Source organism: Drosophila miranda, chromosome 4 (assembly GCF_003369915.1).
Source record: "Drosophila miranda strain MSH22 chromosome 4, D.miranda_PacBio2.1, whole genome shotgun sequence".
NCBI classification, from domain to species: Eukaryota; Metazoa; Arthropoda; class Insecta; order Diptera; family Drosophilidae; genus Drosophila; species Drosophila miranda.
Genome location: NC_046677.1, coordinates 5,998,211 through 6,012,765, shown reverse-complemented (window position 1 = coordinate 6,012,765; position 14,555 = coordinate 5,998,211). Strand labels below are relative to the sequence as shown.

The 14,555-nt window shown below is 40.7% G+C and overlaps 3 protein-coding genes across 3 annotated transcripts; 1 reads left to right on the top strand and 2 right to left on the bottom strand.

The window, feature by feature from the left end:
* Positions 1 to 2,709: 2,709 nt before the first annotated feature.
* On the bottom strand, positions 2,710 to 6,629 carry LOC108163658 (suppressor of hairless protein). Its single transcript, XM_017299079.2, has 4 exons — positions 5,806 to 6,629; positions 4,043 to 4,923; positions 3,772 to 3,979; positions 2,710 to 3,708 (listed from the first exon to the last, which is right to left on the bottom strand). Exons 1-4 carry the CDS (start codon positions 6,184 to 6,186, stop codon positions 3,397 to 3,399), a joined length of 1,782 nt encoding a protein of 593 aa, XP_017154568.1. The 5' UTR covers positions 6,187 to 6,629; the 3' UTR covers positions 2,710 to 3,396.
* Positions 6,630 to 7,843: 1,214 nt separating this feature from the next.
* On the top strand, positions 7,844 to 8,963 carry LOC108163560 (anamorsin homolog). The gene is made up of 3 exons (XM_017298925.2): positions 7,844 to 8,092; positions 8,174 to 8,667; positions 8,728 to 8,963. The coding sequence occupies exons 1-3, from the start codon at positions 7,957 to 7,959 to the stop codon at positions 8,839 to 8,841; spliced, it is 744 nt and encodes a 247-aa protein (XP_017154414.1). The 5' UTR covers positions 7,844 to 7,956; the 3' UTR covers positions 8,842 to 8,963.
* On the bottom strand, positions 8,867 to 11,150 carry LOC108163559 (protein yellow). Its single transcript, XM_017298924.2, has 3 exons — positions 10,814 to 11,150; positions 9,719 to 10,124; positions 8,867 to 9,658 (listed from the first exon to the last, which is right to left on the bottom strand). Exons 1-3 carry the CDS (start codon positions 11,044 to 11,046, stop codon positions 8,981 to 8,983), a joined length of 1,317 nt encoding a protein of 438 aa, XP_017154413.1. The 5' UTR covers positions 11,047 to 11,150; the 3' UTR covers positions 8,867 to 8,980.
* Positions 11,151 to 14,555: the final 3,405 nt, after the last annotated feature.

Genomic DNA, 14,555 nt, shown 5'->3' with positions numbered 1-14,555 from the left:
TTAAGGTGCAGCCGTTGGACCAAATCTCTGAATGCCGCATTTTGCTGTTAAAATCCGCTACTCGAAATACGACCGATTTTATTTTTTATAAAAAATACTACAATTTTTTACTAGTATACCTATACAAGAAAAATACAATCCGATAAAGACTGCTGTTCCCCCCACGTAGTATTTTCAGATCTCAGGATGCGTTCTGTGTCTTGACGGACAGTGGAGCCAACATCCGTAGGTTCTTCCAGCGGCATGGATTATCGAACACATTGATGTACATTTTGGAACTCAATTTTGAATAAGTAATGTTTAGCTTTCGGCTATGTTCTGCAGGGAAAAATTTTGGAAATTATTAGATTTTTATGGGAAAATTTCTATAGAACAATCTTTACAAATTGTTTAGTTAGAAATATTAGGTTTTTGACTTCGTTAAACGATGGTATACTTAGTGGAAATTCACTGAATAGATAGATAGATAAAATATCTTCCCAGTATTTCAGGAGCTGTCTTTCGTCTAGCGAAAAATGTTTATAAAAAGGAGAGAGCTAACTTTAAAGTAAAATATCTGATGTAAATCAGATAGATCAAATCTGCCAAGGGCATTATTATATTATAATAAATAACACTATGCACGAGCACATTTCCGCTCCATTTTCAGGTTTTGTCAAACGGCTTCATTTTAATCGTTTATCCATAGATTTTTACAAACGATGCCTTAAGACGCGTATTTTACGTACCTATACCAAAAATATACAAACCTCTAAGGAATAAATTTAATTCGAGTTTTTCCGAGTTTTCAAAGTCAAAATTTTGAAAAAATATGCCGCAATATACCGAAAAAACACTCTGACACACACCTCTGAAAAAAAAACAGTAAACAAATACAAAATTAAACAAATTAAACCATAAAAAAGTATCAATATTTTTAAAAATTTTGTAAGCCCCAAATCTATTATCGTATTGAGTATAAAAGCACAATCATAGAAAATGACCACATCTACCAGATTGTCGAATCTGAAACTCACAACGTTCCCCCTCGTTTGTAATGTTTTTGAGAAAATTAATAAATAGCCTTTAAAAACGTGTCCTGGAAACCACAAAATTTCTTGTTATATTAACAATGAATCAATCTAAACAAAAAAATGTATTTCATATAAATCGGCAAGTTGGTTAAAAAGATATAACGGTTTGACTTTGGATAATTTTTGAACCTATTAGCTATAGAAAGGACTTTAATCAATGTAAATTGTTACAATCTCAATTGTACTATCAGGCTATCTATAATATTGATTCAACAATTAAATATTGCAACATCTAAAGCGCAATTTAAACCAAAATCAATATTAATCAAAAGAAAATATGTAAAAAGTCGCACGGTTAAATTACACAATATAGAGAGCCACCGCAGACTAATCCATGCCGCCTTCCCTTTTTCTCAATGTCAATTCCAATCGATCGGTCCAAGCCGTCTTGACCTAGGAATCGTATTTCCCATATAAAAACCAAAAACGGGCAACCCAGCAATTAGCAGTATATATACAAGTACTCGTATATTTGTAGGTCTATATAGTAGGACTTGCATGTACTTGGATGTATAGCTTCCCCTGAATTTTCTTGGCTGGGCTCCCACGCAACCGATTTCCCACGCATTGTATTTTGCGGAGAATTTCCATTTTTCCACAGCGTGTGAAAAACGGCAGCAGTCAACGGCTGGCGGGGGCCACTCGAGACGGGGTAGACTTAGATTTCTTCAAGATAATTAACTACGTTTTTTTTTTAAGCAGCAGAGCAGTCCTGAGAACTTTTAGAAATTGTTTTCTTCCCCCTTTCTCGCTGGGATACCGACCGACCGCAATCAAGGCACCCAACTGTCCAACCAGACAGATAGTTGTACTCGGAGAAGGGGAGGCACCATGGAAATGTTCATTAAAAATTCCAAACTAATTTCATATTCAGCTTCTTATAAGACGACGCGCGACCTTAAGAAGTTGCAGTTCCAATTACAAAACTTGAGACATTTTGGTGGTGGTTTTTCCATCATCATCCACATCACGCAACGAGCGAGTTTGTTGTTTGAGTCTTTCGTTTTCCCATCGAAGAAGTGCAGCGCTCTTAGGGGTTGACCTGCTTGGCTGACTCTGCCTCTGCCTGTGCATGAGCCTCTCCGATAAGAAATTTTGTCTCCCAAGTTGGGAGATTAGTTTTACTGCCTCTCTAACCGTCTATCCCAAGCGGAAGTAAGCGATAATTAATTCAAAACTGCGAATCTTAATTTGTAAATCTGTAAAAGGCAACAACAACAGCCACACCAGATGCATAAATATTCAACAAAAGGCAGTAAAAGTTCTCACAGCGGCACAGTCGTGTTAGACATTGCCTTTTGGGCTGTGAGAAAATTCTGCTCCTTAACGTTGGCCAAAAAACGGAAACAATACTCGTAGTGTTATATATACACAGACGCACACAAGTTTCTTGACTTGGCATTCAGCATTTCCAGACCAAACTGTAATTAAAGTGGGACCGTAAGAAGGGGGAAGCGAAGGGGCCATCGTGGGAAGAGGTGCACTTGTTTTGTTTAAAAATATTCACACGATATCTGGCCATATTCCCACAGCAATTTCCTTCCACCCCAACCCCTCAAGACAGACCTTCCAATGAAAATTGGTGGACTAGAATAATGTTGAATCATGCTAAATCATATATAAACTGACGACATGCTTTACTTTTTCTTTTGTCATAATTTCGGTTTCCCGTTCTTGTTTTTTTTTATTATTATTGTTTGAGCTTACAAACAAATCGCCTTTTTTGTCTTTTATATGTTACAAAATATTATAGAGCGGTTCTTTGATCGTTGAGAATTTCCAAAAGATATGGCCAACACCAAATTTATATATACAGAAAATAAATCGTTTTTCTGGGGGATAATGGAATGTGTTTGTTTTTTTTTTTTTTAAGAATTACTATATGTATTTTCTGTTAGCTGGGGTCTTCCCGTTTGAGCCATTTCTTTGGAAATTCACAAGAATACAAGTTTTCAAAAATATTTCAACCGCTGCCAAAAAAATCTTCTATATGCTTATACAAAATTGTATATTTAACTAGAATTACAAGTGTATATATTTTATACAAATATATAATGTGTGTCGTCGTGTCAGTGTGGGCTCTTTCGAGTTATATACAAAGTGTTTTATGTATCGCATTTACACATCTATTGGTTCCGTACTAGCACTAAATATAGGATGATTCTAGGATAGGTTGGTGTCTCTAGGGAGGAGGCATTGTTTGTTCGCGCCATGAGAAGTGAAAAATTAGGATTAGAAAAATTGCCAATCTACAAACTAAGGACTCTAATGAAAACTATAAATAACTTAGCACGCATAAATGTAGGATGCAAAAGTCCTGCACTCAGGACAAGCCGCTACCATGACTATTCCATTGCACTTCTGAGATGGAGGGCAGCGCCTGATGCTGCTGAGGCTGTTGTTGTTGCTGCTGCTGCAAGCTGCCACCCGCCGGCGATCCAGCATTATTGTTGTTGCTGATGCTCGTGATGTTGTTATTGTTGTTGTGCCGTGTTGTCCGCATCACATCCTCAGCCTGGGTGTTGCAATGTGGTCGCGGTCCCGGCTCTGGGGTATAGGTGAATGTCAGGCCCGTGGCATAGATAATGCCATCGTTGCGCACCAACGAAATGGGCACCTGTGTGGGCTGGCGTACCTATCAAACCCATAGATATAGATAGAGATACAAATGGTGGAGTGTTTCTGGGGAGACACCTACCCAAAGCCATTCGCCGCGAAACTGTGAAATCTCTGGCACCACACAGAGCAGCGTCTCCGTACAGCGATACATGGTCTCGGCCTCCACATCACCGAACCACACCTGCAGATGGGGCGTAAAGTTATCGCCGCTCAGCTCCAGCATGGCCACATCGCCGCCGCCATTCAGATTCAGAGAGTTGACAATGGGCACAGGTGTGACAGGAGAACTACAAGAAAAACAAAACTCCAATAATATCCAACAATCAAGGAACAGAGAAGCTTCGACTTACGCCACAGGACCCATGCCCTCGTAGAACTGATACTCCGCCTTGTCCGTGGAAATGATTGTCCAACAGGCACCATCATTGATCATCTCCTTGTTCGGTTCCTTGGGACACGGTGTGGCCTGGAATTGAATAATCTTCTCCTGCGACAGACACAGATACATGCGATCCGTGTCCTTCATGTAGAAGGCACATTTGTGGAGCTGCGAGACAGGATCATCGGCCTCCAGCAGAGCCATCTGCTTGTCCACCTTCCGTATGATGAGACGCGGCAGAGCCATACCCGTCACTGAGCAAACCAGCTTGACTGTGGCACCGTAATGGATATAGCCATCGCGCACCTGAAACTCCTCCGACTCCGATTCGTTGTCGTCGAGCAGATGTATCGTGAATGCCCCCCATTGGGTGGACGAGGCATGAAAGTGTCCGTTCTCCACATGCAGATACCGCGTGGAGACGGTCTGTGAGCGCAGGCGATTGAAGAGGGCCACATTGGTGCCGCTGGCTATGCACAGGTCGGCGTTCTTCAGTGACTGCTTCTTCTTGGACGGCTTCGATATCACCTTGATCCGTTTCGAATTGAACACACCGATGTCGTGGCCATTCCCGTAGAACATCTTCACCGACAGCATAAAGTGTTTGCGCTTATCCGAGTCCGAAATGAACAGGGTCTTGGCCGCACAGTACTGCTTGCCGTTGAGATCCAGCTGCTGCATGTCCTGGTCACTGCTACCGATGCCAATGAAGGCGCACAGCTGCGCCCCCTGCTCGCCCTCGCCCTGCTGCAGCATCTCCTCGTAGCGCCGCCGCCAGCCGCTGCCAAACAGATAGATGCAGGGCGGAGGGCAGAAGAAGCGCTTCTCATTGCCATAGGACTTCTGGGCCACCTGGAAACACGCGACAGAGGGTAAATTCAATTAGCACAAATTGGTACTCGGATTATCGGCAAATCGTATCAAAACCGCAAGCAATGCAGCTTTGTTAATTTTCTGTAATTAATTTCAATTATTTTCATTGCGGCTCGGACCGCACCGGCCCGGCCCGTCTCGGACCGGACCAGAGCGAACCACGAGCGTGTTGCTCAATTTGGATGCAGTCGAGTGTGAAGGATTCCCATTTGGCGGCAGTCGCCGCCACCGCTTGAAGATCGCCACCACTAAAAAGCAACCGCGACAATTTTTTTCTCATTTTTTTGCCTCTATTTTTCTCTAAAACCGCAAAAATGTAACACTTACCAGTGGACAAACGAATCGGACACCTTAGGGGGTGTTCGCGGAGGAGGAGGCTCTGATTGACCCATCAGAATGGGTATATATTTTCGAAAATACTTGAAGAAATTTAGCTAGTTGTAGGATCATATGAAAGCGGTCGTGGCTTAATGGTTGGCTGAAAGGCGGAATATTTCATACGGATAAAGGATCTCTATGTGTTCTCGAGATGGTAGCAGGTTTTTGAAGAAATATAAAATTCTAAACTCTTTTCTCAGTAGATCATACAACACTTTCAATATTTCCATTCCTTTGACAGCCATCAAGATTTCCTGCCTTATCCCTTATTTCTAAAGCAATTTCCGGCATTGCTTTAAAGATCTTATAAATCCTTTACCTTTAAGAGCACTTCCACAACTATTTCCAACCGCAATTAATAATTCTGGAGCCCTTAACATTTCTGACGCACTTTAATACCACTATCGGGCACCTGTTCAACCTGAGTCTAATCCTTGAAATCCCCCCGAAAGCAACCTGAATTATCCCCAAATCATATCGCACCTTGGCATGGAGTATCACGATAACCATATCGTTGCGCTCCCTCATGTACTTCTCCATGGCATCGCGCGTCAGCTTCTTTTCCTCGATGTGCGGCCGGTACGGACCCGGCAACATGGACAATTGCATTTGTTGTTGCTGCTGCTGCTGTTGCTGTTGTTGCTGCTGCTGCTGCTGATGGTGCACTTGCTGCTGCTGCTGCGACGGCGGCGGCGGCGGCTGAGGACCGCTGCCCAGTCCAAAGTGCGGCATATCCTGACGTTGCTGCTGATTGTGATCGAGGGGCGAACTGTTTGAATTGAGGGCTGCTGCTGCGGCTGCGTTCTCGTAGGCAATGGCGGGCGGGGCGGCGGCGTTCAAATTAAATTGGTTGTAGCTCTTCATTTATGCACATGTCTTCTGCATTGAATTCTATGAAATTGAATGGTTTGCTGGCTTTTGGTTGGTTCTTTTCTTTTGATTTTTTTTTTGGCAAATTTGTTAAAAACTTTGGCACTTTTTGTGTACTATTTGTTGTTATATGTTTTGTATTTGTTATCCTGCACCAACACACACGGCCAGCAGCTGTCGTTTCTCTCACGCACTCTCTCTCTCTCTCTTCCTCTTGGTCGCGGACTCGGAGCTCGGTTTCGACGATGGAGATTTAATTTTTGTACTAGACGCCGTAATCACATATTTGTATTTTGAAAAGCACTTGACTAGCGACTAGCGGTTGTAGCGGCTGGCTTCTGTTTAACGCTGCAACTAGCGCTTGAGTTATATTTATAATAGCTACAACTAAAAAAAGCGACTATGAGAGGATGTTGTATCGATACTTCGATGGTTTGTTATTTACGATAGTTGACACCTACCGGCGATATCTTCACCTCTTAACAACACTAGGATTGTACAAAGAGGGATATGGCGAGCCAGCTATTTTATAGCTAAATGTTGTTTGTGGCGATATACTGTCACTTCTGAATATTTTAATACAAATCTAATTATTAAGTATAGGGCGCTGAATAAGACGAAGCTCCTTAGCTAGAAATTTAAATATAGCTACTTTCAGCAGCAGTTTACTGAACTACCAACTATTCCACCCGTTTACCAGCACTCATAAAATGTATCGATTCTCGCGCCCTCATTTGATATTCAAAAATCAAGCTACCCTTTGACCCTTCTGACCCATTAATATTTAATGGTGTCCGTGGGAAAGTGCAATACGTGCTTGGCTTCAAAATAAGGGCTGTAGGTTAAGAATGAAAAATGGCATTTGGTTTTGGCAAACGTGGTACACAACTTTCATTGAATATTTATTAGTGTCTTTAATTGCGGTCTAGTGGTTGTACAATTTGCCTAGCCTGTCAATATTTGTGTTGAATGTTTAAATTCCACAGCTCGTGATCCATCTCGTGAGTGAAAATATCACTGCAGTGAACATCACTTCTTATACCATCGGTAGCTACAATCGATATCACTTTTATTCTTTCTACCATCGAACAGAGGCGGCGGTGCCGGTACGGTGTACGGTATATTATCAACTTTTATATATATTGTGACGTGGAAATTGAGTTGAAATTTATTGTATATTTAGGGTGTATCGGTATATAATGGTATATAAATTTCATTTTAAAGTTAAATTAAAGAACATAGGGTATAGAAAATTCCATACGAAGGTTTTTAACTTTCGCTCAAATGGACTGCGTATATATATATCCTTGTCAATCATTCACATTCAAACTTAGGCGCGCAGCTCTTCTATCCAGTCGATATTCGATCCGGTTGTTGGAATTTATCTTTTTTTTTGGATTTGCTGTCTAGTTCGGGATGAAAAAGTTTCATTTATGTTTGATTCAAGTTGCACGTCGCACCTTGAATACCCTAATGAACAAATAATCCAAGGCGAAGTCATGTATGAAATTATATTCGTATATTCTATATTGTTGGACAAGCTTCTTCAAAAAGTTTCCTAATACTCTACCAACCGTAAAACCTATACTACGTGCAGAATGTGATAATGCGTGAACACATTTACTATATATTGCAGTGAATATCCCTTCTTACACTATCGGTAGCTACAATCGATGTCACTTTTGTTCATTCGGCCATCTCTAATACTTGTGAAATCAAACAGCGGTGCTAAAAAACTTAAAAAACATTCTAGAAACAGTGATAATGGAGCAATTTAAGGGTCTGCAAAAATCTCTATACATATGGACTGATAGCGCCGATCTGGACAAGCGTGTGGAACAGCTGAAAACAGCCACCGGGGGCGAGGTGGCTGTGGAAAATGTGCATCGCCTTTCGTTTTGTAAGTTGCGTGTGATTGGTGCTCCGTGTGAGTCTTGCCTGTGAGTCAGCATATTCATTAGCGACCTGCATCGAATTTCAGCCTCCTACGCCAACTCCAGCTTCGACCTGATTGTCATTGAGTGCGCCCAGCTCACCGACAATTACGTAAAGCTGCTGCACATGCTGAAGCCCAGTGGAAAACTCCATTTGTTTTCCTTCATTGGGCCCGCCAGCAGCTTGCTGCAGGAAATCAAACTGTCTGGGTTCATTAACTGCAGCGAGGGTACAGATACACTGACAGCAGAGAAGCCCGGCTACGAGACTGGTTCCTCGGCCAGGCTGTCGTTTGCCAAGAAGAACGCCAGCGCTCTGAATGTGTGGAAAATCAGCGGCGATGATGAGGAGCTGATCGACGAGGAAGACCTGCTGGATGAGGAGGACAAACAGAAGCCAGACCCGGCTGGTCTGAAAGTGTGCAGCACCACAGGCAAGCGCAAGGCCTGCAGGAACTGCTCCTGCGGCCTGGCCGAAGAGCTGGAGAGCGAGAAACAAACCGCAACGGCCTCTGAAAACGCCAAATCCAGCTGCGGAAATGTATGTTAATCCCCGGATTTCCTATCGTATTCATAATTATTTTGATCTTTGTATTTCCAGTGCTATTTGGGCGACGCCTTTCGTTGTTCTACCTGCCCCTACCTGGGCATGCCCGCCTTCAAGCCGGGAGAGAAGGTGCAACTGGCCGACAATCTGCTGAAGTCTGACATTTAACTTAAGAACCCATGCACGCAATTAATCACATTGGGAATAGTTTATTAAGCTGACTTACTAACCGAAAATAATGTCATATGTAAATACAAATATGCGCCGCGACACAAATCACACAACAAGTGCCCGAAACGGCTGCTGCTTACATTTCGCACGGTGTACCCTTGATGAGATCGCGGTTGTTGCCCATCAATATGCGGTAGTTGACGGCCGAGGGATCCAGCTCCTTGTACAAATACGTTGGCATCTTGTCGGACAGAACCCAGATGGTGCCCTCATTATCAATCTTCAAGTCGTTGGGGAAGACCAAGGTGTGAGAATCGGAATCAATGAGGCCCTGAGTGTCGGGCGTGTAGGGACGCTTGATGTTCCAGCAGGCGATGGCATCCTTGTTTACTTGCGTGTAGAAGATGACACCGGTTTCCGGATCAAAGACTTCGGCGGTGGACTGACCATTCATGCCGCGATCTCCCACATACTTGAAGTCATAGTAGGAATCGCCACCGGTCACATGCGACTCGTTTTGCAGCACTCGGTTGGACACCTTGAACTCCTTGGTACTGGCCAGAGCATGGAAGTAGATATCCTTGGAGTGATCCGGATTCATGGGACCCACGGCCAGGCCAAAGACTCCATCCGTCCACTGGAAGTTAACGCCACCCACATTGAAATCGCCCTGCAGCGGATCAAAGTGAAAGAAGTTGTGCTTGACGCGATAGGACTTGTCGTTCCGGAGGGAGTACACAATCACACCATAGGCACCCAAGTCGGGGACATAGGCAAAGGCATCTTGGCACTCTGAACGATCAGCATCCACAACCTGTTAATGGAACATACTCCTTAGTATAAGTAAGTCAATATTTCTTCATTATTTACTCACGATATTTGCAAAGAACGAATCCTCCTTGGACTGATCAGCCGGAATGGTGAAACGACGCAGCAATGTATCAGTCTTAAGATCAAATATCAGGATGGTATTCGGTGTAATCTTTTTGGGACTGCCCAGAATATCAGCCAGACCCGTATCCAACACCCACAGACGATCGCAAACATCGACCTGAATGCGGAATGTGGAAATGATGGTGGAGTTGTCCTTCAACTGTATGCCAGCATCCTGAGCCTTGTCAGCATCTAGCCGTCCACCCGAGGGTGTCTTTTGCTCTTGAGGTTGGACATCGATGGGCAATTTGTTCGCCTCCCAGCTGGGATAGGGATGCAGTTTTGGTGACTTCTCCGTTGATGTGAGATCAATGTAGTTGAGGGTGGCAGCAACACCGGCCTTCCATCTGGGGAAGGGATAGATATTTGAGATTTCATATATTAAAGACAGAGATCTAGAATAAGTTACTAAACTGAAGTATCTCTAAGAGAAGGTTGTTAATCTATTATAGAGACCCTTGGGAGATCAGAGATTGTTTGGGAGTTGATTATATATGCATATACCATTTCAGAATTGAGCTGGAAATTTATTTTATGTGTGTCATCCCACTGATAATTCCCTGATAATTAAGTTTCTTATTTTGATTAGTCAGAGCTCCCAAAAAATAATCCAAAATTTGTTTGTCTTTTGGGATCGAATATCTATTGAGTCGAGGGTAAACCCCACTAGTGCTGACGTCACGCTGTGATCGTTTTGACCTTTTCTGTGAAAAGGTTCTAATTAAATCCGACCAAGTGTTTACTTTACCATTTGAATGTTTTCTCTTATTAATTATAACACAATTTCCAATGAGCATTTACATTTAGAAACTACAATTTAAAATGCAAAATAGACAAAGGAAAATAAACGTTTAAAGTTACCCTAGTCAACTGGGAAACCGGTTTATGGAGCCAGTCAGTGATTTTGCAAGTCTAGCTTGACATTTAATTACCAACAAAACAACCAAAAATGGTAAGGTAATGGAAGAGGTAATCGCAAGTTGGGTTTTGGTCTGTTGATTACTATAAAAATATATGTATCTATTTGGTAATTTACCTTGGCACAGTGACAAAGATTCTGTTTTGCCAACGCTCCACGCCCAGCGGCAGGTTATTCTCCTCGATGTAGTGTCCATTTGCTTTGGCCTCCGCCTCCGCCTCTGGGCTGGGCCAGTCGAAGGCCAGTTGCTTCCACGAGAATTTCTCTTCGAGCTTGGCCAATGCACTCCAGCTCCAGCAGCTTATCAGGCACAAGACTAGCCCTAGGCTCACCAATCTTATGGAATACATACTGTTTTTGTTTTCTTGAATTTGTTCGGAAGTACTTTATTCGGTTCGATCTCCGCTTTTATAACCGTTCGATACGAGCTTTGGGCGCTGAGTGCAAGATCTGTGCTTGAAGACGAGCGTAATATACTCTGGGAGACCGATCGCCCAAGCTTAAAGCTCAGCTCAGGTGAGCTGCTATAATCGGAATGACTGTTATAATCAGTTATACCGAAGAGCTGTGGGAGATCTGTCTGTCTGTTTTCTCTGCTGAGTTTTGTGGATGATTAAAATTAGTAACACACGCGGAAGGAAAAAGATGCGATACGCACACGCACTCAATTGGTAATATTTTAAAAATAACCTTTGGGATGATGTCTGAGTGCCCATCTGGAATATAATAAAATTTGCAGTGAACCAATAAGATCGAGGGGGAGACTAATGTGGCGTTGATGGCTTCAGAGTTTTGAATTTTAATTTGAAAGTGGGTTTCAGAATAAATCAATTTATATATATGGATATAATATTTTTTTTATTTTTAAATGTAATAAATATGAGCTCATATCAGAGTTAAATTTTCATAATTGTAATTATAAATATTTGCGTATATTCAATGATTTATTTAGTTAATCCAATTGAAATTCCAATTCAAATATGCAAAAGGGTTATAGATGTATAGATGTAGGCCAAACACCAGAATAATGCTTTTAGCGCCATAGAAAAGGCCTGTCGGTACAAAAATACCTTTGTAAGTTCCTAACGGAAAACTATAATTAAGATATTTAGGTACCCACCTAACCACATGGATTTGCATTGACTTTCACTAATGAAAAATCTACAAAAAGTAAGGGAAAAATATGAGTTAAAGAATGCTTAATTCTTCAGTTAAGTGATCTTACCTTTGGGTATTCTTCGGGGCTAACGAAGCGTCCGTCCATGCCCAATAGGTTGACTGATTTCAATTTGAAAGAGGGCTGCAAAATATTACTATTTTTATATCTTAAAATTTTGTAAATTGTATCTTAAACCTTTTTATATTCAATGATTTATGTACTTAATCCAATTGATGTTAATCGCCCCACCAACACGTTTCCAATATTAATAATTCAAATGAATATTTTATGCAAATATGCTGAAAGGTTGTTGAATCTCTCATTAAAAATGCACGGCACGAGTGGAGTGCAACAAGGAATTTCAATTAAAATAAGAGTATTTCCTGCAAAAATGAATATGTAATTGAAATGATAATTCTTTGAGAGGTATCATCGTCTATCCCATCTCCAAGATCATATACCTTTTACCATATTTTCTACATTTTGCACAGAAACGTTGTGATTCCTCGTTTTCGGCAACCAATTTCTGATGGCGTTCTTCATCTTCCTTGGATATAGGGCCTGTAGGTACAATTCCTGTAGGTACAAATATATCTGTGTAAGTTCCTAACGGAAATTTGTAATCAAGATATTTGGGTACCTACCTAATCACATGAAATCTCGTTGACTATCGCAATGCTCAAGCTCTGGAAGTATTGTAATATCATCAGTTGTAGATACTGGATCTTCGAGTGGGAATGTTTCGCGATAACGCCGCAGTGGGTCAAAGTTTTTGGTAGCCCGTTACTGATGGCGTTCTTCATCCTCCTTTGGAATAATTCCCTTAAAGCCATAGACAATTCCTGTAGGTACAGAAATATCTGTATAAGTTCCTATAGGAAATTTATAATCAAGATATTTGGGTACCTACCTAACCACATGGAATTGCGTTGACTTTCACAATGCTCAAGCTCTGGACGTATTGCAATATCATCAGCTGAAAATACTGTATCTTCGAGTGGGAATGTTTCGCGATAACGCCGCAGTGGGTCAAAGTTTTTGGTAACCCGTTACTGATGGCGTTCTTCATCCTCCTTGGGAATAATTCCCTTAAAGCCATAGACAATTCCTGTAGGTACAGAAATATCTGTATAAGTTCCTATAGGAAATTTATAATCAAGATATTTGGGTACCTACCTAACCACATGGAATTGCGTTGACTTTCACAATGCTCAAGCTCTGGACGTATTGCAATATCATCAGCTGAAAATACTGTATCTTCAAGTGGGAATGTTTCGAGATAACGCCGCAGCGGACCAAAGTTTTTGGTAACCAGATTCTGATTGCGTCCTTGAAGCTATAAACAATTCCTGTAGGTACAGAAATATCTGTGTAAGTTCCTAACGGAAAATTATAATCAAGATATTTGGGTACCTATCTAACCACATGGAATTGCGTTGAATATCACAATGCTCTAGCCCTGGAAGTATTTTAATATCATCATAAGAGGCCCGAAATCTTGGTGTATAGCTGCAAAAGTTCCACTTTTTTTTTAGTTTTTCTAGAAAATATAACGTTTTGTTTTGAATGTAGCTAAGTTAATATTTTATGAGTTTTGTACCTTCGGGCCAGTTTTCGATAATGTACAACGGGCGGATAATAACGAAGTTAAAGGTTGACAAATCTACAAAAATTAAAGGTAAAAATGTGAGTTACAAAATGGAAAAATCATCAGTAAGAATGTCTTACCTTTGGGTAAGAAAGTAACCTTATAACCATGCTCCACCGACTTTTGTATAGCTTAAAATCAAAACCTTTTTAAATAAAAGTAAAAAATATTCGAATACTTCCTAAATTCAGTTTTTGTGTGTTTTGCTTTTTATTCAGTAAAATTCTCATTTATTCCGTTTTATTAAACTTTAAATTAATTCGTTAATGTTACTTTCATAAGAACATACCGAGTTTTTCATTCTTTTACAGGTTCTTTGTTTTTTTTTTGCTTTTCTTTCCCTTCATATTGCTACCATGTTTTTGTGGTTTTCGTTTTGGGGGTTTTTTTTTGTCACCAACAGTAGGTTTTTCTTTGTTTTTTATGGGGTGTGTGTGTTTTTTCATTGGAAATAAATCTGGATTTATTTTTGCATTTGGTTTATTCTATGTATTTACTCGTATTTATACAACAATTAGCTTGGCTAAAGTGTGTGTGTCTTATTTCACTAAAAGTTCTTCATTCGGTTGTGATCTGAGAATAAGTATTTAAATCAATAAGTAATTAAAAATCATATGTTTATTTGGTTAAAAATTTGCGCTTTTTATTTTTGGGGCGTATGTGGATTTCTGTGTTGAGAGGAGCCGAAGCTAAATGTTCTATATACAATATACATACATGATCTACCCTAACAGCGTTCCCTAAATGTATACCAAACACAATCATTCCAATTAAACTACAAATTCCAACGATCCTTAACAAATATCAATTTACTAGAGATGATCTTTGCCATGTGTAAATTCCATATACATATATATATCTTTATATATTTATCTCGTATATATATATATCATATAATCATCAATGATTTATCGTGTGTATAGTTTTGTTTTTGTTTTTTTCTTGGTTTTCCCTTTCATTTTAACGGCTTAGATTTTAAAGTCTTTCATTTCGTAGGAATTTGATGTTTTCTATGTGTGTTTTTCTCTAGCACTTTTCGTGATGGATTTTCT